Genomic DNA, 26,476 nt, shown 5'->3' on the forward strand with positions numbered 1-26,476 from the left:
TGAATCACACTTACAAAGATTAAAATAGAGACTAGGCATGGTGGCTCACACCTGTAATCCCAGCACTTTGGGAGGCTGAGGCGAGAAGATTACTTGAGGTCTGGAGTTCAAGACCAGCCTGGGCAACATAGCAAGACCCCGTCTTTACCAAAGAAAGAATAAAAATAAAATGTATTTGGCAACTGGGTTTCAATATTGAGTAGATAGGACCAATCTGCTAAGAAGTCCTACCATCTCCATCATAGACATTTCTGATGGTAACTGGTGATGCTTTGGGAAAACAAATGGAAGGAGGGCACACAACAGTGGCACTCCTTAGATTACTAGATGTTCATTTAGTTTATTTTGTTGTTTCATAGTACTCATGTTCTCTGTTGGTCTCAGCTTTACCACAGACGACTATTGTCAACCAGATAACTGAAAGGAACAGAAGTGTGGAGGCTATCTAGGATTTCTCTCACTGAAAATTTACTGTTTTTGTGGAGGAGATAGGTCTCTAGAGTAGGAAGATAGTTCTTATTTATTTATTCATTTCTCTCCTTCCTGCACACTGAGCATAGGAAGATAGTTCTTAACCGAGGGTTATAAATCAGAATTATTCATGGAGGGGTTTTTTTTTTTTTTAATTTTAAATTACTGGTGGGACCCCACCTACAGAAGTTCAGTAGATTTGGTATTGGCCTGGGACATTTGAATCTTACGTGGCTACCACCGTAATTTGGAGTATGGAAATTTTAAAACATTTTCATTACCCCTGTAAGATCACTGCACCAGTTTACAGTTAGTTAATCCTCATTCCTACCCCAGTCCCAGCACTTTCTGTCTATATAGATTTGCCTTTCTGGGCATTTTGTATAAATGAATTATATAATATGTAGTCTTTTGTGTCTATCTTCTTTTCAAAGTTTACCCATGTTGTAGCATGACTCAGTACTTCATTTCTTTTTACTGCTTTTTAAATTTCTTTTTATTTATAACCTGTTACATGAATATACCACATTTTGTTTAACCATTCACCAGTTGTTGGACATTAGGGTTGTTGAATAGTACGGCTATGAATGTTTGTGTGCAAGTCTTTGGATGGACATATGTTTTTATTTTTCTTGGATAGATACCGAGAAATGAAATTGCTGAGCCATATGATAAATTTATGTTTGGCTGGGTGCGGTGGCTCATGCCTGTAATCCCAGCATTTTGGGAGGCTGAGGCGGGTGGATCGCCTGAGGTCAGGAGTTCGAGACCAGCCTGACCAACATAGTGAAACCCCATCTCTACTAAAAATACAAAAAATCAGCTGGGCGTGGTGGCGGGTGCCTGTAATCCCAGTTACTCAGAAGGCTGAGGCAGGAGAATCACTTGAACCTGGGAGGCAGAGGTTGCAGTGAGCTGAGATCGCGCCATTGCACTCTAGCCTGAGCAACAAGAGTGAAACTCCGTCTCAAAAAAAAAAAAAAAAAAATTGTGTTTGACTTTTTGAGAGAAATTGGCAAAGCATTTTCTATAGTGGCACCATTTATTCCCACTAACAATCTAAAAGGGTTTTTCTTTCCTATATCCTTGCCATCATTTGTTTTTGTCTGTCTTATTAATTATAACCATTCCAGTGCATATGAAAATGGTATCTCATTGGGATTTTAATTTGTGTTTCCCTAATGACTAATGATGGTGAGCATCTTTTCATGTGCTTATTGGGCATTTATATATTTTCTGTGGAGAAATATCTATTCTCATCTTTTGGCCATAGTTTTTTTTTTTTTATGATTTGTCTTACCGAATTTAAGTGTTTTGTATATTCTGAATTCAAGTTCTTTATCAAATATAAGATTTGCCTATGTTTTCTCCCTTTCTGTGGCTTGTCCTCATTTTTTTTGATGGTATGTTTTGAAGCACGAAATTTTGAATGAGTCCAAGGTGTTAACTTTTTTCTTATAAATTGAGAACCAGATTTTAATTTCCACTGATCTATAAAAACATAGTGGTATACTTGTCCACTAAGCTATTTATTCTGTTCTCTAGCCTCCAGGGTCGTATAGACCTCCCCCTCCTATGGGCAAACCACCAGGTTCAATTGTAAGACCCTCTGCTCCACCAGCAAGATCATCTGTTCCTGTGACCAGGCCACCTGTCCCAATACCACCACCTCCACCTCCTCCACCTCTACCTCCTCCTCCTCCAGTGATAAAGCCACAAACTTCAGCTGTAGAACAGGAACGATGGGATGAAGATTCTTTCTATGGGCTCTGGGATACAAATGATGAACAAGGACTGAATTCAGAATTTAAGTCAGAAACTGCAGCAATTCCATCTGCTCCAGTATTACCACCCCCACCTGTTCACTCTTCCATTCCCCCTCCTGGCCCCGTGCCTATGGGTATGCCACCAATGTCCAAGCCACCACCAGTACAACAGACTGTTGATTATGGCCATGGCCGAGGTGAGTAATGATAGTGAACTTGTATTTGGGATTCTACAGGAATTGTTAGCTTCAGCTTTAGCTTTCTCTAGCTTCACTCTTACAGTACTTTATCTCTGATTTTGTTTACCAGATATATCCACTAATAAAGTTGAACAGATACCTTATGGAGAAAGAATAACTCTACGCCCAGATCCACTACCTGAAAGATCAACTTTTGAGACAGGTAGGATTCCCAGAGAGGTCAGTATTTTTAAACATTTTAGGGCCTAATTATCACATGATTTTCCTTTTGGTGAGATTATCTGAGCCTCCATTAATACAGCTAAAAGATTCTTAGTTGAATTTATGGCAAAAATTTATACCAGCTCTGAAGTTAGATTTATAGTTTTCTGCTTTTATTTCTATAAAAGGGATATAGTTATTTTGTACTAATTGTTTTTGTAGAGCATGCAGGCCAACGTGATCGTTATGATAGAGAAAGAGATCGTGAGCCTTATTTTGATCGTCAAAGTAATGTCATAGCAGATCATCGAGATTTTAAAAGGGATCGTGAGACACATAGAGATCGAGACCGGGATCGTGGTGTTATTGACTATGACCGGGATCGATTTGACAGAGAACGCCGACCCCGAGATGATAGGTATGCTATAAAACAATCTTTGCTAGGTGTACAAATTACTATATACTTAACAGTAAAAGTTTAAGAGAAATTTAATAAGTAACATATTCTTCTCATGCATGTGTATATGTAATTTGGAGGGGGAAGAACAATTCTGGACCAGTTTTCAGGAAAGTAGGTCCTTGACTTGGTAGCTTGAATTCCAGAGAATTAAATGGGAGATGGAGATAGCCAGAAGGGAATGGAAATGGTATTGTCAATAAAGGTGCAGTCATACTCAGTAGGCAAGCAATTTATTTTTGCAATTCATGAGCTTTTTATTTATTATTATTATTATTATTATACCTAAGGGCATTCTGGCAGCCAGCCAAGGGAAAGGGAAAGGAGGGCAAGCCCATGAACTATTTATTTATTTATTCATTACTATTTTGTATGGAGACGGGGTCTCTCTCAGTCTGTCACCCAGGCTGGAATGCAGTGGCGCAGTCTCAGCTCACTGCAGCCTCCACCTCCTGGGCTCAAGTGATCCTCCCACCTCAGTCTCCTGAGTAGCTGGGGCCACAGGCATGTGCCACCATGCCTGGCTAATTTTTTTTTTGTTTTTGATGATGATGTGGTTTCACCATGTTGCCCAGGCTGATCTCAAACTTCTGAGCTCAAGTGATCCACCTGCCTCGGCCTTCCGAAGTGCTGGGATTATAGGCGTGAGCCATCATGCCCAGCTTTCCCATGAACTTTTTAGATGTATGTATATAAAGTAAATCTAAATGAAAAAGCAAAGTCAAAATGTAAATATTGGCCGGGCGTAGTGGCTCACTCCTGTAATCCTAGCACTTTGGGAGGCCAAGGCAGGTGGATCTCTTGAGCTCAGGAGTTCAAGACCAGCCTGGCCAACATGGCGAAACCCCATCTCTACAAAAAATAACAAAAGTTGGCCGGGTGTGGTTATGTGCACCTGTAGTCCCAGCTACTCAGGAGGCTGAGATGGGAGGATTGCTTGAACACTGGAGATCAAGGCTGCAGTGAGCCGAGATCACGCCACTGCATTCCAGCCTGGTTGACAAAGTAAGACCCCCATCTCAAAAAAAAAAGTAAACATTTACTGTGTGGAGTACCTTCCTATAGAGAAAATTGGGCAGTTGATGCTGTTGCGTTATAAAGCAGAGAACCCCAAATATTTTTTATTTGCTGAAGCACTTCCTATTACACCTTCTAGAGCTCAGTCATATCGAGACAAAAAAGACCATTCCTCATCCAGAAGAGGGGGTTTTGATAGGCCATCCTATGACCGGAAGTCTGACCGACCAGTCTATGAAGGACCATCCATGTTTGGAGGTAGAGTGATGCCTTATTAACTATAAGGATGTTGAGAATGTAAAGCATGGGAAATGCTTTCCATTGTAGCTATGAATTTAAACTTTTAGAGTAAAACGTATTCACAGATTTCTTAGAGCTGGTGGCATTGTCCTAAAAAATAGCAGTGTAATTAATGAAATAAAGCTTGTTTATTTTTAAAACAAAGTAGAATCAAAATTACTGATAGTCTCACTACCTACCATACTACAGCTATTATAATTTTGTAGCTTTCCTCTCATTCGCTCTTTACAGACATATTTATGAAGTTGTAATCAAAGTATAATAATACAATTTCTTTATCGTGATTGTTCTGATTGATATTGCACCATACACATTTTTCATATGTAAACCTATTTTATTAATGGCTCTGTGACATTCCATTGAGTGGATAAAATATAAGACCAAGACCCTTATTGTTAGTTATTTAGGTTGCTTTTAGTTTTTCACTGCTATGATTTACACTTAAACTAGAAACTCATACCTATTTATAGGAACAGGCTCTCCTAAGATGGTATAACTCTTACTCTTAAAACCATAAAGCAGAAGTTACAGAACTTAGGACTATCCAGCAAAGCATTTATTATTCTTCCATGTCCTGTTGCTTAACTTTCCTACATTTAATACAAACAAGGATGAATTCAGTGTTTTGCAGAACATTCTATTTGCCTGAAATCATACTTAAATCTTCTCATTTTCTTGACTTCAGTAGATTTTACGTTACCTTAAATTTTCTCTAGTTAAAGTTAAAAGTGGCCCCAAAATCACTGGACTTGGTTTGAATTATATTACCTTAGGATGTGTGGGGAGAGTTGAATTTCAAAATAATTACTCTACAAATAGTAATTTTGTTCAACTGCTGGAATCCTAGGAGAACGAAGGACTTATCCTGAGGAGCGAATGCCTCTGCCAGCTCCTTCACTGAGCCACCAGCCACCTCCAGCTCCACGAGTCGAGAAGAAGCCTGAATCAAAGAATGTGGACGATATTTTGAAACCACCGGGCCGGGAGAGCAGACCTGAGAGAGTGAGTCCTATGAAGTTGATTCGTCTTCATGCAAACCAGAAGATAAGAGATCTTGTTAATATCCTGAAAAGAATTTCTTTATTTTTCTGCAACATAGTAATAATATCAGATTCAAGACATTTTACTATCTCTAAATCACCATATAATCTCATAAATGGCCTACACTATAGAATCTTTAAGAATTTAGCACTAAAGTACTTGGCAAAAAAGATGTTGAATTTTAAAACATATTAATGAGACCTCAATTAATTGCGCGTTGAAGAGAGGAAAAGTGGATTTGGTTTTATGGTATGTGGAATAGAAAGGGAGAATTAGGAGACTTGATTAGCTTAGGCTTAATTTCCTAGTGACCTCCAAATGTGCGCATTCTATTAAATTTGTCTTATTACAGAATAATTAGACTGACTCCATTTGAATTAACTGGTACTGGAGATTTCAGCCAGATATTTTAATTCCATATATACAGAATTAATAGATTCTTGTTTTAAAGTCTTTTTGCCTACTATTAATATATAGCTACTTGACCTTTCCTATGGTTGCTGTTTGCATGATAAATCTTTTACCATTTCCTTCCTTTCATTCTATTTGTATCTTTTAATGTAAAGTGTGTCTCCTGTAGTATGCCTATGGTTGGATCTTTTTTTTTTTCCATTCAGGTTCCCTTTATTTCTGACATTTCTTCACCATCCTTGCAAGGGTAACTCCCTAATCACTCTAGAAATTCAGATTCCTGTTTCTGACTCCGTAGGACACAGCGGATCGTGTTTTTTAATGCAGTCTGACAATCTCTGCCTTTTGATTGGATTGTTTAATACATTCACATTTTTAAAAAAAATTATGGATTCAGGATACATGTGCAGGTTCATTACACAGGTATTTTGTGTAATGCTGGAGTTTGGGCTTCTAAAGAGCCTGTCACCCAAAAAGTGAACATAGTACCCTGTAGTAAAGTTATTATTGATGGCTTAATTTCATTTTTGGATTGTTCCTTGCAAATATATGGAAATATGGTTTATTTTTGTTTATTCATCTTGTATCCTGCAATACCACTGAATTCATTTATTACTTTTAGTAGGTTTTTAGTTGATTCTTAAGGTTTTCTATGTATAAGATCATGTCATCTGCAAATATACTTTTACTTCTTTCTTTCTGAATTGAATGCCTTTTATTTCTTGCCTAATTGCCCTGGCTAGAACCTCCAATGCAGTGTTGAATAGACATGGCAAGAGTGGACATTCTTGTCTTGTATCTGATTTAGAGAGAAAAAAATAACAATCTTTTACCATTAAGAATGATGTTGCTGGGTGCGGTGGCTCACGCCTGTAATCCCAGCACTTTGGGAGGCTGAGATGGGCGGATCATGAGGTCAGGAGATTGAGACCATCCTGGCTAACACGGTGAAACCCCATCTGTACTAAAAATACAAAAAATTAGCTGGGCGTGGTGGCAGGCGCCTGTAGTCCCAGCTACTCAGGAGGCTAAGGCAGGAGAATGGCATGAACCCAGGAGGCGGAGCTTGCAGTGAGCCAAGATCGCGCCACTGCACTCCAGCCTGGGCGACAGAGCGAGACTCCGTCTTTAAGAAAAAGAAGAATGATATTAGCTGTGGAATTTTTTTGTAGATGCACTTCATTAGGTTGAGAAAGTTCCCTTCTATTCCTAGTTTGTTGAATGTTTTTATCATGAGAGGATGTTGGATTTGTTGAATGCTTTTTCTGTGTCAGTTGAGATGATCGTGTGATTTTGGTTTTTAGTCTGTTGATATGATGTGTTACATCAATTGATTTCATATGTTAACTTGCATTCCTGGGATAAATCCCACTTGATCATGGTGTGTAATAATTTTTATATGTTGCTGGATTCAGCTTGCTAATATTTTGTTGAGGATTTTTGCATCCATATTCATAGGAGATATTGTAGTTTTCTTGTCTGTATGTGGTTTGGTGTAATGCTGGCCTCATAAAGTAAGTTAGAAATTATTCCTTCCTATTCTATGTTTTTGAAGACCTTGGGAAGAGTCGGTATTTAAATGTTTGGTGAATTCAGTAATGAAGTCATCCAGGCTTGGGCTTTTCTTTGTGTGTAGTTTTTAAAAATTACTGTCTTAGATTCTTCACTTGTTATAGGTCTATTCAGATTGTTTATTTGTTCTTGAGTAAATTTTAGTAGTCTACATCTTTCCAGGAATTTGTCTGTTTCACCTAAATTATCTAATTTGTTGGCATACAATTGTTCATAGTATTCCTTTGTAATCTTTTTTATAAGGTTGGTAGTAATGTCCCCTCCTTCATTTCTTTTTTACTCGAGGCAGAGTCTCACTATTGCCCAGGCTGGGGTTGCACTCCTGGGCTCAAGTGACCCTCCTGCCTCAGCCTCCTGAGGAACTGGGATTATAGGCACACGCCACTGAGCCCAGCTTTCATTTCTGATTCTGGTAATTTGAATCTTCTTTTTTTTCTATTCAGTCTAGGTAAGAGTTCATCAATTTTGTTGATCTTAGTCAGGCGTGGTGGCTCATGCCTGTCATCCCAGCACTTTGGGAGGCTGAGGTGGGCGGATCACTTGAGGCTAGGAGTTCAAGACCAGCCTGGTCAACACGGTGAAACCCCATCTCTACTAAAAACACAAAAATTAGGCGGGCGTGGTGGCAGGCACCTGTAATCCCAGCTGCTTGGGAGGCTGAGGCATGAGAATCGCTCAAACCTGGGAGGCAGAGGTTGCGATGAGGCAAGATTGCACCACTGCACTCCAGCCTGGGCAACAGAGCAAGACTCCATCTCAAAAAAAAAAAAAAAAAAAGTTGGTCTTTTTAAAGAACCACTGCCACCGTTTGGTTTTATTGACTTTTTCTCTTTTGTTTTTCTGTTTTCTATTTTATTAACTTCTGCTTTAATCTTTATTGTTTCTTTAGTTTGCTCTTCTTTTTCAAGTGTCTTAAAGTGGATGGTTAAGTTATTGATTTGAGACCTATTTCTTTCCTACTATAGGCATTTATAGCTATCAATTTCCTTTTAAGCACTGCTTTAGCTGTATCCCGTAAGCTTTGGTGTGTTGTGTTGTTTTCATTCATCTCAGAGTATTTTCTGGTTCCTCCTGGTTTCTGGCTCCTGGTTTCTGGCTCCTCTTGATTTCTGGTTCCTCTTCATTTTTTCTTTGATTCATTGGTTATTTAGGAGTATGTTGTTTAGTTTTCACGTATTTGTGAGTTTCTCTAATTTTTTCTTACTATTAATTTCTAATTTCATTCCACTGTGGTCCAGTGACATACTTTATATTATTTCTGTCCTTTCAAATTTATGAAGGTTTGTTTCATGGCCTGTTGTGTAGTCTATCCTGGAAAATGGTAGGTCATTGTTAACTGTTATCTCATTGCAGAAAATTTTCTCTCAGTGATTTTTTTTTCTTTTTTTTGGTCTATTCTGTTTCAGATTGTTGTTATAATGAGAGGATTACCTGGCAGTGGAAAGACACATGTTGCAAAACTTATTCGAGTGAGTATGGGGAAGCTGAAAAATCAGCTGCTTGTGCTGCTTGTGTTAGTAGTCACTTGCCTTCTTATTAATAGCAAGCAACATAATGCCAATAGAATTGTCTTCCATTTGATCCATTACAGTTGGCCCATGTGGTAGATGTTGTCCCATATATATTTTTATCTACTCAGAGAAACATTTTTGCCTCTGCTTGATTTGAAACCACCAGAAGATTGTATATTATTTAGCCACAAGAGGGAACTTTGGTGTGAACATTAATTTATTCCATAAATTCGTTTTAACGTTCTTGACTGTATGATTCTTAGGATAAGGAGGTAGAATTTGGAGGACCTGCACCCAGAGTTCTAAGCCTGGATGATTACTTCATCACTGAAGTAGAAAAAGAAGAAAAAGATCCAGATTCTGGAAAGAAAGTGAAAAAGAAGGTATGGTATTCATCTCAGATCTCATTCTAATTCATTAATAGTATTTAAAGGAAAACGTGTTTGGAGAGAAATGTGGCTTTTTTGAGGGCAGGGACCTCTCTCTTTTCTGAACACAGTACTTTAGTACTTGGGTTTGAAGGAAAGACTACAAAGTCATCTCTATCCAAATACTAACCAAGGAAAAGGTTTTGGATGATTCTTTGCTTTTGCTAATTCCATATCTCTTTTGGGGGACCTTAGGTAATGGAATATGAATATGAAGCTGAGATGGAGGAGACTTACCGCACCAGCATGTTCAAAACTTTCAAAAAGACTCTGGATGATGGCTTTTTTCCCTTCATCATCCTGGATGCCATCAATGACAGAGTTAGACATTTTGACCAGTTTTGGAGTGCAGCAAAAACCAAGGGATTTGAGGTAGAAGCTTAAAGAACTTTAAAGTACTTTGTGTTGTCATGTAAATGTTATATATCTTTGCCTAATTATTATTCATTCTTGCTTAGGTATATTTGGCTGAAATGAGTGCAGATAACCAGACTTGTGGCAAGAGAAATATTCATGGAAGAAAGCTTAAAGAAATAAATAAGGTGATTTTAAGAAACACAGAATAATAGAGTACTATCATGCGCTGCATAATGATGTTTTGGTTAAGGAAGGACTGCATATATGGTGGTCCCATAAGATTATAATGTATTTTTATTGTACCTTTTCTGTGTTTAGATATGTTTAAGTACACAAATACTTCATTGTGTTGCAGTTGCCTACAGTATTCAGTACATTAACATGCTGTACAAGTTTGTAACCTAGATGTGCAGTAGGCTTTATCATCTAGGTTTGTGTAAGTATACTCCATGATGTTCACACAATGACAAAATTGCCTAATGACCCATTCCTCATAATATATGCCCATTGCTAAGTGATGTGTGACTGTACTCTAAACCTCATATTATCTGTATCAGCACTCTTGTTTATCTCCTTTTTTTTTCATAATAACTTTCCTATCTGCTTTAGTAAATGTTTCTCTTCCTTTGTTTCTTTTCCTAGCTCTTCTTGAAATTAGCCTGTTATGGCCTGGCATGGTGGCTCAGGCCTGTAATCCCAGCACTTTGGGAGGCTGAGGTGGGCGGATCGCTTGAGCCTGGGAGTTTGAGACCAACCTGGGCAACATGGCGAAACCCTATCTCTACAAAAAAATACAAAAATTAGCTGGGCATGGTGTCATGTGCCTGTGGTCCCAGCTACTGGGGAGGCTGAAGTGGGAAGATCACTTGAGCCCACCATGTCAAGGCTGCAGTGAGCCATGTTGGCGCCACTACACTCCAGCCTGGGTGACAGACCAAGATTCTGTCTCAAAAAAAAAAAGAAATTAGCCCATTAGACTTTACAATATTAAATTAATATTTAACAAATATTTAATTAATATTTAACAGTATTTTAAAATATTGTTAAATGTTGTTTATCTTGGATGCTTACTTGGTCTTTGAGTAGTTTCTAGAGATAACTCAACCATCTGAATTTTTCAATAGATGGCTGATCACTGGGAAACTGCACCTCGTCACATGATGCGTCTAGATATTCGTTCTTTGCTGCAAGATGCTGCTATTGAAGAGGTGAGTATCCTTTGGTTCAAATGCAATGCAAAGTGACGTTACTTTTTCACCTTTTTACTTTGAAAAACTTAAAACCTACAGAAAAGTTATATGAATAGTATTCATACAAGAACACCTACTGATATGCCTTTCATTGAGATCACGGTTAGTATTTTGCCACATTTTTCTCTGAATGCATGTATTCTTATTAACATTCTTGTTAATGATGTCACTGTTTTTGTGGAACCATTTGAGAGTTAAGTTGCAGATCTCATAAACCTTCACCCTTAAATACATCAGTAGGTATCTTGTAAGAACAAGTACATTCTCTTTTGATTTGATGACAGTTATCAAATGCAGGAAATTTAGTATTGATAAAATACTATATTAAGTAATATAAATTTCCTGAATTAAATTTCTTGAATTATCTCACATATAGTTTATATTCACATTTTACCAGTTGTCCCTATAATGTGGTATATAGAAATTTTCAAAAATCTAAGATTCAATCCTTTAATATAAAATATAGTTTCTCAGCCTTGTCATTGTCATGAAAGATAAAGAATTTATGAAGAGTATAGGCCTGTTTTGTAGAATGCCCCTCAATTTGAATTTGTCTGTTTGTTTCCACATGCTTAGGTTCAGGTTAAACATTAGCGGGAATGCTACATAAGTGATACTGTGCCCTCTCAGTGTGTCACATCAGGAGCCATATGGTGTTAATTTATCTCATTATTGGTGATTTAAGCACTGATTACTTGGTTAAGGTGATATCCATCAAATTTTTCTACCTTTTTCTCTTTGTGATAAGTAATCTGTAGGGAGATACTCTTAATATCTTTTCCCCAACAAATTTTCATTCACTGGTAATTCTTGCCTGAATTAATTATTTATTTGATGGAAGGAGAAATTTTCTATTTTTTACCAGTTGTAGGTTTCTGTTTGTTTGACCTCTTCCATACTCAATATTGTCATTGTGCTTTTTTTTTTTTTTTTTTTTTGAGGTGGAGTCTCACTCTGTCACCTAGATTGTAGTGCAGTGGTGTAATCTCGGCTCACTGCAACCTACGCCTCCAGGCGATTCTCCTGCCTCAGCCTCCTTATTAGCTGGAACTACAGGCATGCGCCACCATGCCTGGCTAATTTTTGTATTTTTAGTAGAGATGGAGTTTCACCATGTTGGCCAGGCTGGTCTTGAACTCCTGGCCTCAAGTAATCTGCCCACCTCAGCCTCCGAAAGTGCTGGGATTACAGACGTGAGCCACCATGCCCAGCCGTCATTGTTCTTTTATGTGTTTCTAATTCCCATGCCATTTCTCAACCCACTTTTTTCTGGCTTCTGCCACTACCATTGTCTGGCAACTCTTTCACTAATGATTTCCGTGGCAGTGTACAGTTCTCATTTCCTCTATTGATTAATTTTGCAGCCACATGTAATATAGTTGACCATGCCCACCTTCTTAAAAAACATATTTTTCTCTTGGCTTTTGTGAATTCACATTTTTCTGGCTTTCCTTTTACTTTTTTGGCTATCTCTTTTCAGTCTCCTTCACTGGCTTCTCCTGCTTCTCAGTCTTTAAAAGGGCCCCCTTAGGGCTCCATCCCAGGCTCTGTTTTTATTTTGTACCCTCTGTATAGATCATCTGAATCTTTCTGGTAGCTTAGATTGTCACTTACGTGCCATTAATGTTATAAAGTCTAGACTGAATTATATTACTATCTTAACAGTAGTGTTTCTGAATGGAGGGAGTATAGGTGATTTTTATAATCTTCTTTTTACTATTATTTTCCAAATTCTCTACAAAAAATATATATTATCTTAGTATACCTCAAACTCAACCTATCCAAAATATAGTTCGTCCAAACCTGTTTTTCATTTAGTAGTCTCTGTTTTAGTAATTAGAACCCTAACCACTTGATTGCTGAAACCGGTGCTCTGGGAGTTATCCCTGACTCTTTTGTCATTGTTGAGACAGAGTCTGACTCTATTGCCCTGGCTGGAGTGTGGTGGCATGATCATAGCTCATTGCTGCCTCAACTCCTGGGTTCAAATGATCCTCTCACCTCAGCCTCCTGAGTAGCTGAGACTACAGGCACATGCCACTGTGCCCAGCTAATTTTTTATTTTTTTTTAGAGATGGGGTCTCACTATGTTGCCCAGGCTGGTCTTGAACTCCTAGACTCAAGCGATCCTCCTGCCCCAACCTCACAAAGTGCTGGGATTATAGGCGTGAGCCACTGTGCCCAGGCCTGACTCTTTACTCTGCCCTTGTGACCTGTCATGTAGTCAAGAAAGTTTAGTCAGTTGTACCTTTTAATGACCTCTGTAACTCATCTGCTTATTTGCGTTGCTACCACTCTGGGCCAAGCCAATATCATCCCACTTTTCACTATACTTTTTCTTATATTTTGAAATTTGAATCATTGACATGTTTATACCTGATTGGAAAAATACTCGTTAAAGATTTTTAAAAGTCTAGTAATCCATAGGCATTCAAAATAGGTAACCATCTACTTAGCACTTATACTTAACTTTACAGGGAATTGTACAGATGGATATTCAAGGAAAATTAAAGGCAGTAGTATCCTGTCTTTTATCAGTTCTGTTTCAAAATTTAGGGTGTTAAAAATTACTTGGTATGTAACAGTGAGCCTGTCTTGCTCTGGGCAACTGTATTCATTCCAGATCTCAATGAGGGAGTCAATATTTTGCTAAATGTTAACTCAGTCTTTTTTTTTTTTTTTTTTTAATGGTTGGTATAGGTAGAGATGGAAGATTTTGATGCAAATATCGAAGAACAGAAAGAAGAAAAGAAAGATGCAGAGGAAGAGGAAAGCGAACTGGTAGGAGACAGACCAACCACTTTGAACAGTGTCTCTTTATTAAAATTCTTAAAGAAGGTTTAAATTCAGATCTGTGGTCAGACAACTACTGTTGATATACACTTTAGTGGTAAAAGTTTCCATAATCATCTTCAAGGAGACTTTTGGATACTCTTTATTTTTCCCCAGACCAAAAGAACCCTCTAATGTGGTGTTAAGAGAAAGTTTTAACAGAGTGCTAAGAAACTTACCCTTGTACTCATCTATTTGTGGGTGGTTTTAGGGGAGTATACCTTTTAAGAAAATCAATTACATATGAAAGGGCATTCTTACATTCCAGCAGATATGTGGCACAGCCTACCCAACATATGCATAATTGTCTCTTCTTTGCTACAAGATCTCCAAATTTGAGTTTCTGTCAACAGAGGCAGAAGAACTTATTGAATGGGGAGGCAGAGGGTTGCCACTGGCTGCTAGATTTGTTCTTCTGCATTTTATCCTAAGTGACGGGGAAAAATTAAATGACTGTGTAGGCAATGGATTTTGCTCAGGCTGATAAGAGGCTTACATAGTGTGAGTTTAAAGTTTCTGTGTACCTAATGTAAAATGCTTTCGATCACACCTCTGTAGAGATGTTTGCCTTTCCCTGTCATTCAAGAATATGCGACCTATAGAGTTACGTTGACTTTTCAGTGTTTGCTGAAGTACAGAGATTAGCAATGCCTTGGAATAGTGTTGCTTTTTAAATCCAGAATATTACTCGGTTTATTTAATACTTGAGCCCTTGCTAAAGTTGCTCCTCATATTCTTTTGAAAATGTACAAAATGAGAACTCTGATTCCTACCCCCTAGAGTATACAGAATCTCCAGGGAGTGGTCCCATCGAACCCGTGTGTGATATAGAGGACTCTTGATAAAAACTGTGTTTATATAAAGATGGTGTCAACCTCTACATTCCAAGATTTCAAATATGGATTAAAAAATAAGTTTTAAAGTTAATGGCATTTGAGTCTCAGTATGTGTTTTTTTTAAATCTAGTTTTCTTAAGTTGTATTTTGGCATATATAATTTAAAATGTAGGCAGGATATTCACTACAAGGTCCACGCTCTTCTGGAATATGGCTAATGACTTCTTTAGCCATTTGCAGCGTGTGTACTAGAATCTGATTACGTGAGAAGTCTATAATGTTTTAGCTTTCTGAAGCTCCGTCTTTCTTTTGTGGAGATTTCAGTGGTTCATAACATCTGACTTGCTTAGGTGTAGGTCAAAACTTGGGAACTTTTAATTGAATGTACTATTACTTTTTAAAGTGAAACACACTGTAATACTATATTTTTACATCAGAGTCATGGCAAGGAAGCCTTAAAATTCTACCCTGCTGGATTATCTGTTTTATTTCCAAGTGGCCTACAATTTCAAGCAATGGGAGAGTAATATAGTTTAAAGGAAGCACAGGATGATTCCAGCAGGGGGAAATGAATACACTTGTCTGCCTGACTTGATTATAAAACTTCTCTTAACCCATTCAAAGATGCAGAATTGAAATCTTTTACTATTGGAGTCCATTCCAAGAGTAAAAGATTCTTGGAGAATATATTAACCAAGGGTTAAGAGCAAGTTTCATACCAACCACTCAGATCATTTAAATGGAATTCTCAGTAAACCTTGCATTTTCCACTCTGCACTAATTAATATAGCTGGATGAAATCCAAAGTTTTGTTGGTAAAGATAATCCTTTGTAGGGGATCATTGGTATGATAGTTTGCCTTCTTTAGTGCTTCAGTGAACCTAGTAGATAAAATTTATAAATATATTATTCCAGTGATGCTTAAAGTTTTCAGATGATTTTTAAGATGTAACTTGTCTTCAGTACTTTTAGCACTATCACTTCAGTATAGCTTTGTCTTGGTTTGTTCTAAAAAATGTATTTGGGAAATATATAATTTGTAATCCAAAATACTACCTAGTAAGTTGAAATTGAATTATTAGTTCTGGCTGGTAGACTAGAAATGTATGAAACCCATAGGATTATGCTCTAGTAAACTCTTACACAGAAGCTATCATCATGAAATCTTCAAAATGCTTTGTGACTTACTTTACCTGTGTGTCAGTTTGTTTCATGAACTTGAACATTCCCAACAGTAGACAGATAGATTGATTCATAAAAGAGGATACTGACACCTTTGATGAATCTGTCCTATTTACTAGGTTCCAATATTAACATTTCTGTATGTTAGGTCTAATGGAAAACAGTCTAAATGAAGGTAAAGGGGAATAATGATAAATCACATGGTAAAAGCATATACTTGCTAGGTGAATAAACAGAAATGATTACTGCATAGTTCAATAAGCACATTGGGAAATTTGAAAATCTTTTGGGAGTGACTTTGAAATAAGCCACCCAGTTATTTTATGAAATATAAGATGTAAGTTGCCAGTGGAGATTTCTGGTTTTTCATGTAAGAGGAAAACATAATTTTAAAAAACATCAGAAATAATAATCTAGTTTTCAACTGATAAAAATGTTCTGAATTTGATTCAGTAAAATTAGCCGTTGTATGCTCTAACTGGTAAATGAATTGAGTCATTTTAAAATGAAGTTGAACTTCCTAATCGGGTAATTGGGTTAAGTGCCACCAATTCTTTTCCTTTCTTTTGAGTACTTAAGATTACTGAAATATAAAGTAACTATCTTGAAGAACACTTTTTGCATCTTATGGCTACTATCACTTGAGAATAGCAGTTGTATTTAGAAGATAACCTAGCTAGTATTACAAATTCTCTGATACTCTGAGTAATATTAATATTAGCACAGTAACTGCCTGTACATTCTTATCATATTTGCTATACAGCTGTTGTTCAGACTACAATTGTGAGTCCTGAACTGTAGCTGCCTCAAAGCGCCTTCATGATACTATTCTAAAGTGACTACTCTGAAATGTGGACAGTGAAGTTTGGTGAATTTGGTCATTTAGTTTCTTCAAAGATAATGAGATTGTGTTTCCCCTAAGGATGTATTTACAGCTAGTCAGTGGAAACTGAATCCATTCCCAGTTTTAATGCTTTTCCAGTTCAAACGTGATATGCATGTATGTGTCTCTTTCTAACCCTTCGAGCTTCTCTCTGTGTACGATTTAGGGTTACATTCCGAAAAGCAAATGGGAGATGGACACATCTGAGGCAAAGCTAGGTGGGTATTTCCTTTTTCCTGTTTTTATATGTGATACCTGATGGTAATGGTCATAGATCTTTCTGCTATAAGAGGAACAAATTTCCTAAAACTTCTACTTGAACAGAGATTTCTGGCCTACCTTATATCCTCCAATCTATTTTGCTAGCTTTTATATCTTGTAACAAAGTGATACGTATTTTAAAAGAACTGCTTTCAATACTATTTAAAGTTTTTAGAGTCAACAGAAATATTTGATAATTTAGCAACAAAATATTGTCACTTATAAAATCTATTCTTTTATATTAATCAGAAATGTTGGTGCTGATGAGATTTCTTTTTTTAAAGAATATTTAAATGCAGTCCAAAGTTAAACCTGATTATGAATACTTTAGATAATAAAAATAATATAAAGTTTAAAATTAATTAAAAGGCATTTATTCTCCTTGTATAATAAATGAGAGTTTCTGAGTAGAGAGGAGTAGATATATAATTCAGGTTTTTGAGGAGCCTGCTTTATAAGATTCAGTTTAAATTTTTCTTCAAATTGTTAATGCCAAATTCCAAGGTAAACCAGTTTAAATGATTGTCTAAATCAGAATTTGGAGTTGCTTAATGTGAAGTTATCTGTCAAACAAAAAAGTCATACATATCCAATGGATTCCCTCTATTATTTGTTGGTGAAAACTGCAAAATATTTTTTCAGTTTTACTTCGCTTAAAGAGAACCATTTAACATGTTGGTTAAGATATATTAATAAAAATCTAAAACAATGTGCTAAGGACTTTTTGAGATCAGCCTTACTGATGTATGAAGTATGACTGTCAGTTTATGTTTCTTTTCCTGGTATTATACTCCAAAACTAAAGGAACCATCTAAGTATCTTAAATTGATACAGGAAGTTTGAGTCATTGAGCTGCTTCATTGCTTGGGACATGTGTTTCTGACATCAGAGGAGTGCATTTTACATGCAATTACATAAGTTGTGCCTTTAATTTGCCCCAACTACTTGTGTTAGTAGTTGGTATTGACTAGGTTCTGTGTTAAAAGACAGTTCCACGAACTTTATTATTACATTACTGGTATAGGTGCTTTGTTGTCAAGTCTAAAAGATTTTCTTTAGTTTATGTCATGTGAAAATTATATGTGGTTTTTGACATATTCTTCTAGTAGTCTTCCCTCTGTGGGAAATCTTAATAATAACCAATTGTCATCTTCCAGAGACCCTTAAAGCACTTATGTGTTTAAATGCAATTAAATATGTAGGAAAATAAAAATTACAAAATACTTTTAAAATAATAATAATGCTCTAGTTCTGCTTATTTCGACGTTAGATTAACTCTCTGTGAAGTTCTGTACATTAGAATGACCCATAATATGCCAAGATCATTTCTCTCTTCTGGTTCTCTTAAATATTGATTATCCTTTAGGGCAAAGAGAGATCATAAATAAAGATAGTTAAGGGGAATGTAAAAGTGATAAATATTAACTTGTAATCTCTAGAGGCCTCATGTAATACATGATCTGGGGTAATGCTGTTTTAAACTCAAGCCAGTCCATCTTTTACTTTTCTTTCTGTTTTTAAAAGGAAAAGGGAATTTAGTTGTGATAATTATTCAAGAATATATATTAATATTGGTATTTCTTGGAATTTCTGGAAAAAATTCTGGCCCGTCTACCATTTGCTTCTCAGAAAAAAACATTTTATACAAATTTTCAGTTTTAAAGACAGAATAGTAGACAATGAATTCCAGAAATGGATTTTTAAAACAAACCATTTCAGTGAAAGGCACTGAAGATGTGGTAATAAATCTAGGAAATAAATTTTAACATATTTGCAGTCGGGTTTTTATTTTTTAACAAGAGTGATAGTGATGTTGTATATAAGGACTTGTATCTTGCACCACTGTATTGAGAGCTAATCCCACCACAGAGGAAGGCAAATTTAGTGTGCATTCTTGAAAGTGCTTAGTACTTTGAGGTTGGTCCATTGAGCCAACTGAGAAGATTCTTCTCTAAAACATGAGGATCTTGTGTCGGATCTTGTAGCCTATTTATGTTGCCTTCCTTATCATAACAAATTTAATATAATTTGATTACCAAGTACAATTTATTTTTCTGAGTACTTTACCAACATTCTCCAGTTACTCTTGGAAAATGATTATACTGGGTGGAAATGTATTAAGTTTTAGCAGTGTCACATGTTGAGCGAAAACAGTTGAATCTGAAACAGAGGAATTTTGATTCACAAATGAGTCTGCCAGTGAGAACATACTTACCTATAGTCTTTCAAGCAGCTGGTTAGAGCTTATTGCAGATTCTTGGTCTATGCTCATTAAGTTTAGTACACAGTTCAGCCTGTGCCTGAATGTTAAATTGGAAGTGATGTGATTTTTAGAACAGTTCAGAACAGGCCTGAGCTACCTCTGGCATGGAGTTGTTGAAGGCTGCCTGTGGCCCACCTTCAGTCCCACCAGACTGGTTCTTCCCTGCTGGGACACAGGCATCATAATGCAAGGGCAGGTTGTTACTTGCCACATCAGGTGCTGGGATTCAGCATTGAAGTTACTTAAACTCCAGTGACATGATTTTAGTTTCTCATAATGTGAAGCTAGAATATTTGAGACTGTTACCATCCTAATTTAGGTTTCTTCATATAAAGTACTTTTGCTTTTCTCATCTCAGTGTCATTTGTCTCTACTCTTGAGTTGTATATTGGTTTTCTACATGTCAGACAGATTCATCTCTTCAGAGTTGGAATATAATTATTATTTGTATAGGTGCATAATCTTGTATGTTTACGTTGAACAGATTTTCAGAAATACCATTTACATTTAGAAAATACATAGATGTATCTAAGGAATTTTTCTGTTGTGCTATAATACATACTGTTTCAAATATGTGGTAAAATTCTGTGACCTGCCATATTGGATTTAAAACTTCATCTTCATCTTAAAACTTCATCTTTTGAAATCTCTGAAAATCGTTAGTGTGCATGTATTGAACACCAGTCTTTATTCTGTAATTAACACCCCAGATTTCTTTCCCCTCACCTTATGCCATCCATCTGTGTGTTTGGTTTCCAGTATGCCATGTGGAAGAGGTGTGAGCCTTTCTTCAGCCCAAGAAGGAAACTTTAAACATATTTGCACAATAAAATTTCAAATTAAACGTTTCAAAAAGGGTGCTCAGACTAGAAATACATGCTCTTCTGAAATTCCATGTTGCAACTGTAACTCCTGTCATATATACCCAGTGTATGAGGAAAAGTTCTTGCAGTTTTCACACTGCCCTTCTGTATTGCTACCTGGCTGTGCTCTGTTGTTGGAACTGAAATATGAAATTTTTACTTTGAAGTATGTTAATGTCAAAGTTGATCGTATTAAGTTTGGAAATCCTTTGAGGTTTATCTAATAAGTGTGTTGGAGCTTCTTTCTCTTCTGGTAATACTGTACCCTGTTGAACCAAGAACAGTTTTATTGTTTGTGGGACTTCGTTGGTTTTCTAATACCATAACCTGTGTCCCTGTGCAGTCAGGGGGTCACTTCTTTAAGATCATGTATAATACGGCCCGTCATATACACGTAGATAGAGCCATGTGATTCCAGAAATTAGAAGACTGGATCTGTGGAATCCATACATGTTAAAATTTTGCCAAAATGAGATGATTAAAATTTTTGTGAGTTTTATAAACTGTTGCAGTTCGCCTTACTGATTTTTCAATAATCACTTTTATGGGAAGGGGGCTTAGGAACAAAAAACTTTGCCAAGAATGCAAAATCTTACTGGTTTTTAAAGCTTGTAACCGTTGTGTGTAAAACTTTTATATTTGAAACGTAAACTCACCCTTTCTGCCACTGCTTTCATTGCACTTTTCATACCAAGTTCTCTCCAACGTGGTGTCTGAAAGATTTTTATTATATACACTCTTTATGGAATTCAATGAAGTGTGGTTATGCTGTGTTTCTGAAGTTTTTAGGCTTTTCTTCATTGGCCTGCCTAATACTAGTGTGTTTCTATAACTTCAGATGATTCAAAAGTTTAGTGCTTCATTGTAGCAAAAAATGTATATAACTCATAATATCCTACATGTAGTATTCAAAATCAATTATTAATAACCAATAAAAGACTCAACACATTTTCATTGCGTGTTCTTCTTTAAGACACCTAAACTCATATCTCATAATTTCTGAATCCGCAATCCCTATTCATTAATTGATTACAGTTTTTGAGTTGTTGGAAAGCCTAGCCCTCTCAGATTCAGGGTTCAGAAAGAATTACCAGGTCTGGTAAAATTGTCTGACTAGCCCTTAGCCTCAGAATGGTCAACTTCATAGTATAAGCAAAGAAAGTGGTGATCTCATATAGTCAGCTTTTTCATGAACATTAATTCATGGTGAATGCACTCACAGCAACCAAAATCAAAAAAAAAAAAATGTTCATCTAAAACCTTAAACATTAGCTTGGCTCATTGAGTTCTTGGTACAACCTGCTTTTCATATGACACAGTATCAAACATGATTTCAGATGAAATGGGTGATGTTAATATTGTGTTAAAGAAAAAAAGAATGGAAGACACTGTCTAGAAAAGCCCAACTTTGCATTTGCCATCAGAAAATGAGAACTGTGGTGGGTGGGAGGACAAGGAGGCCAGGAGCCAAGTGCCTTTTCTTGCCTTGCCCATATTTGTTCTTAAACCAACATCGTAAACATAATGGCTACCAGTGTGAATACCAAACAATGGAAATTGCACAGAACTTGATATTATCTCAGCCAAGAAGATAGTTTGGATCTGCAAGTGATGCTGCACTAAAAAATGTGGATATGCCCTCTGAAAGCGTTCCAGCCTTCTTTTCCCCTGTGTGTGTGTCGTGTGCAAACTCACACTCTTCCTTAATGCTACGGCTCTGTGTTTGTCCCTCAGACAAGTTGGATGGCTTGAGGACTGGTACTAAAAGGAAACGTGACTGGGAGGCCATTGCCAGCAGAATGGAGGATTATCTTCAGCTCCCCGATGATTATGATACTCGTGCTTCTGAGCCTGGGAAGAAGAGGGTAAGAGACTTTGTCAATAACTGCCAACAAATGAAGGGCCCATTTAGGCATCTGGTTTTAGGAAGTTACAGGCAGATGATCACATGGATGCTATTTTTAGAATGATTTAGTTTACGCTATGTCATGTATCCCAAGAAGGAGTCATACCTTATAAATTATCTCATCAAAATGTACAAGTAACTTAAAAAATTGGAGAACAGAACCTCACATGGCTAGCACGTTGTCAACCTTAAAGGCATTGGGAGTGGCCAGTCACTTGTGCTATTTTGTCATGGGGGAAAAAAAGCCAGGTACAGAGTAGGGTATTGAAGAGAACCTGTGGAACTTCTTAATGGATGGGATGTGGAGGGTCCAAAGGTAGATCAAGGGTGACCCCTTGGTACTCTGGCCATGAGCACTGCATGTGTGTAGTACCATTTAGTGAGAGAGAAAACTGGGGGAGTCATAGGTCATAATTTTTGGAACTGAGAGAAATAATTTAAGTTCTGTGAGAGAAATTCTAATTTTTCTTCTAATTAAGTTAGAAATATAAGTGAAAATGTCAAAATGACTGTTGGATTTGTTAGTATAAAACTCACCAGAGAGATCAGACTAAACTAACAAATTTCAGGAAATGGTATTTAAAACCATGGGACTGAATGATCTGGCCCAAGGAAAAAGTATAAATGGAAAAGGTAATAGGATGCCAGACCTCCAAAATTTAGTTCAGATAGAGGTGTTTCAAGAAGGAAAGAGTATAGTCAGTTTTTAAATGATGCAGAAAAGACAAGTAAGTTTGGAACAGATAAATGGCTGCTAGATGTTGGCAACATGGAGGTCACTGATGATTGTAGTTTGTCATCAGTCTACAGTGATGAGGCAGCAGAAACCAGTTTGGAGCAGATTAAAGAATGAATAAGAAATGATGAAGTACAGTACAGCATATATAGGCAACTTTTTGAAGTTTTGCTGTGAAAGGGAATAGATAAATGAAGCTAGGACATTAGATAGGTCTTTACATAAATGTTGAATTCGATAGTGATAGATGTGTATATCCTTTAAAACAAAATAAAGCAAAGGGATCGTATTATATATACTGTTGTGTAGAAGTCTTTTTCAGCTAATCCATCTTGATCTTTCTATATAAGCATATACAGAACTACCATTCTTTTTAAAGGGCTACTTGGTGTCCCATTGTTTGGTTGTACAATCAGTTATTTAACTAGTCCCTTTGTGTTAGTCCGTTTGCGTTGCTATAAAGGAATACGTGAGATTGGGTAATTCATGAAGATAAAAGGTTTATTTTGGCTCACTGTCCTGCAGGCTGTACAAGAAGCATGGTGCTAGCATCAGCTCCTGGTGAGGCCTCAGAAAGTCTTCAATTATGGTGGAAGACAAGGGGGGAGCCAGCATGTGACGTGGCGAGAGAGGAACCAAGGGGAGGGGGTCCCAACTCCTTTTAACAACCAGATCTCACATGAACTCAGAGTGTGAACTCGCTCATTACCGTCAGGAGGGCACCAAGACATTCATGAGGGATCCTCCTCCATGACCCAAACACCTTCAGTATCGGGGATTACAATTCAACATGAGATTTGAAGGGGACAAACATCCAAACCATAATGTCTTTACTGATGGATGCTTACAGTGTTTCCATTTATTGCCAGTACAGATGTGAAGGTTGTGGTGTGTATGTCTCTCTTTACACGCTTACATGCAAATAATTGCCTGTTTTTCTACAGCAGTGCTGTTATCAAACTCTTTAACTTTTGACAATCTGATAGGTGAAAAAAATAGTATCTCATTTTTCATTTATTTACTAAGAATGAGGTTGTGCATCATTTATCTTTATGCATCATTTCTTTGTATTTCTTTCTTAACGAATTTTCTCAGTGCCTTAATGTGCTTAGTGTACTTAGTAATGGGCACCATTACAAAGAATCCAGGTTTCAAAGCTTTTTAAAATACTGCAGATACTCCAAAGCCTGCCCTTGTCTGTGTAGCTTCAAAGGATGGGTAAGGGAGAGCCCACTGCCATTTGCACCCAGCCTCACCAAAGGACTGCTTATAGTGATACCTCTTACTCCAGTTTTAAGGCTGGAGCCAACAGAGGCAGAAGTGGCCCTTCCTTGCAAATAATAAAGTGTAGTTCTGGTAACAATTAGTAATCTAAAATGAGAAATATTTTCTCTGTTTTTACTCAGGTAACTATCACTGTCTTCACTGAGGAGTATGTAATCCCATGCAGTTTATTTTATTAGGTTGGGTGACCAAAGAGAACTGAGTGGTGCACATTCTAGTTCTTTAAAGTTGCTCCTCTTTAACTCTCCTCCCCTGCCTTATACCTTGACTTCAGATAGTTTTTAACTCTTGAACCACTCACCAAAACCAACATTAGAGCACACGGAGATCCTACAGGTAGCAAAGAATACAGAATGCTGTACATTACTCATTCCTTCTTGGGTTTCTTTGTTTCTGTGATTCAGCTTGTTACAGATATCAGATGGGTTCTTGGGATTAACTTCCTCTATAACAAAAAGGTGGTTCTGTAGAGTTGGTTATATTAGAATTTTGCCTAAATTGCTAGGCTTTAAAATATAATTTACTTTTAAAATATTTGCTTCCTTGGGTATAAAATGGTAGCTTACTTGGACTTTAATTTGTATTTCTTTGATGACTATGGAAGGTGAACCTTTCCCTTGTTTGTTTGCTGAATTTGTATATTTTAGAAATACTTATTGTGACAGTGGATGAAATATAAGTACCTCAAACCTTTGAGGGCTAGTTAAGATTTTTCTGTATTATAACAATTTTATTTTTACAGGAAAAAACAACAGCAAAAATGTCGTAAGTCTCAAAAGTACCTCTAGGAAAATTAAAAGGGACACTGATATTCAAGAAGCCATTTCAAGCTGAAAGTCATTATTCTGCTCCTTGTATGTTTAGTGGTTCGGTAATCATTTATTCATTCCATATGTTGAATGTCTTTGTACGAAGTCTATGAATGAGTCCTCTTAAGGAGCTGACATCCAGTGGAGGAATTCAACATGTAAATAAATAATTTTACTATAGCATCGGTATAAATTAGAGATATTAACAAAATACAATAGTTTCCAAAATATTTTAATTCCAACTTCATTTGTTTTTTGTTTTTTTGTTTTTTATTTTTGAGACAGAGTCTCACTCTGTTGCCCAGCCTGGAGTGCAGTGGTGATTTTGGCTCACTGCAACCTCTGCCTCCCAGGTTCAAGCCATTCTCATGCCTCAGCCTCCTGAGTAGCTGGGATTACAGGCACCCACCACCACGTCCGGCTAATTTTGTTTGTATTTTTAGTAGAGACGGGGTTTCGCCATGTTGGCCAGGCTGGTCTCAAACTCCTGACCTCAGGTGATCTGTCTGCTGCAGCCTCCCAAAGTGCTGGGATTACAGGCGTGAGCCACTGTGCCTGGCCTAATTCCAATGTTAAAATCTTGAGCATTTATTCGCAAACATACTACTCATTTCAAAAACACCTACACATTTTTTCTTCTAATCCTATATTCTTTATTTTATCTGAGTTTAAAACTTAGAATTTAAACTGTAGATTTAAAAGTAGCAAGGTGAGATTGATCAGTATATTTAACTGTGTGCTGAGGTTGATCAGTATATTTAACTATGTGCTGAGGATGCCGTGGGAATGGATTTAAATTTGCTGTGGGCTGTTTACTTTTTCTTTATTCAATGAGCCTTACCATATAAGGGGCAAACTGTGGCCACTGAACAAAGAAAAAGTAACCAGCCCACAGCAAATTTAAATCCATTCCCACGGCATCCTGAGCACAGTAGTGTGTTTTCACATAAATGCCCAAGACTTAGTTCATAATGATCTTTCGCTAAAATGTGTATCCTTGATCCAGGTGGAGCTGAGAGAATATATATGAATTAAATTTAATTAATTAATTATTATTGAGGTAGGGTCTCTCTGTCACCCAGGCTGGAGTACAGTGGTGTGATCTTGGCTCACTGCCACTTCTGCCTCCCAGGCTCAAGCAATTCTCCCACCTCATCCTCCCTAGTAGCTAGGATTTCAGGCACCCACCACACACCATGCCCAGCTAATTTTTGTATTTTTAGTAGAGACACGGTTTCGCCTTGTTGCCCAGGCTGGTCTTGAACACCTAGGCTGAAGTGATCTGCCAGCCTCGGCCTCCCAAAGTGCTGGAATTACAGGTGTAAGCCACTGTGCCTGGCTGTATATATGAATTAATCAAAATAGGTACTTCAGCATTGATGAGCAGAATGCCCAAAGATTTTTCTGTATTGAAGCCCACATTATTTATTAGGCTTCTTACTAAAGCCCATGAAAGACATTGAGCCATAGGTTTTCTATACACTAAAAACCTACTTTCTGGAAAGTCAGATGTTACCAGTTTCTTCCCACTGCTATTACTTTGGCTCCTCCCTTTGACCAGGTGATACTGTTAGAAGCCTAGTTATTTCATTGCTAGTCATGCAAATGGTAATTAGTGTACATTAGAGCAATAATGCAT

At 37.1% G+C, this 26,476-nt stretch overlaps 1 protein-coding gene across 5 annotated transcripts in view; it reads left to right on the top strand.

Moving 5' to 3' along the window:
* YLPM1 (YLP motif containing 1) overlaps positions 1-26,476 on the top strand; it is a 73,004-nt gene that overhangs the window by 44,187 nt on the left and 2,341 nt on the right. For 2 of the 5 annotated variants that reach the window (XM_510067.8, XM_063793716.1), the window contains 13 exons: positions 2,017-2,434; positions 2,547-2,639; positions 2,861-3,056; positions 4,252-4,370; positions 5,260-5,414; positions 8,843-8,905; positions 9,211-9,330; positions 9,571-9,747; positions 9,834-9,917; positions 10,857-10,940; positions 13,683-13,763; positions 16,882-16,933; positions 21,837-21,967. In XM_510067.8, coding sequence (XP_510067.2) covers positions 2,017-2,434; positions 2,547-2,639; positions 2,861-3,056; positions 4,252-4,370; positions 5,260-5,414; positions 8,843-8,905; positions 9,211-9,330; positions 9,571-9,747; positions 9,834-9,917; positions 10,857-10,940; positions 13,683-13,763; positions 16,882-16,933; positions 21,837-21,967 — 1,773 coding nt within the window. Of the gene's footprint in view, positions 1-2,016; positions 2,435-2,546; positions 2,640-2,860; positions 3,057-4,251; positions 4,371-5,259; positions 5,415-8,842; positions 8,906-9,210; positions 9,331-9,570; positions 9,748-9,833; positions 9,918-10,856; positions 10,941-13,682; positions 13,764-16,881; positions 16,934-19,998; positions 21,057-21,836; positions 21,968-23,269; positions 23,423-26,476 lie in introns of those variants that run through there. The other 3 variants (XM_054666719.2, XM_009428137.5, XR_010151222.1) reach the window with 3 other exon arrangements.

The sequence above is a fragment of the Pan troglodytes genome, chromosome 15 (genome assembly GCF_028858775.2).
Source record: "Pan troglodytes isolate AG18354 chromosome 15, NHGRI_mPanTro3-v2.0_pri, whole genome shotgun sequence".
In the NCBI taxonomy this organism is placed as follows: Eukaryota; Metazoa; Chordata; class Mammalia; order Primates; family Hominidae; genus Pan; species Pan troglodytes.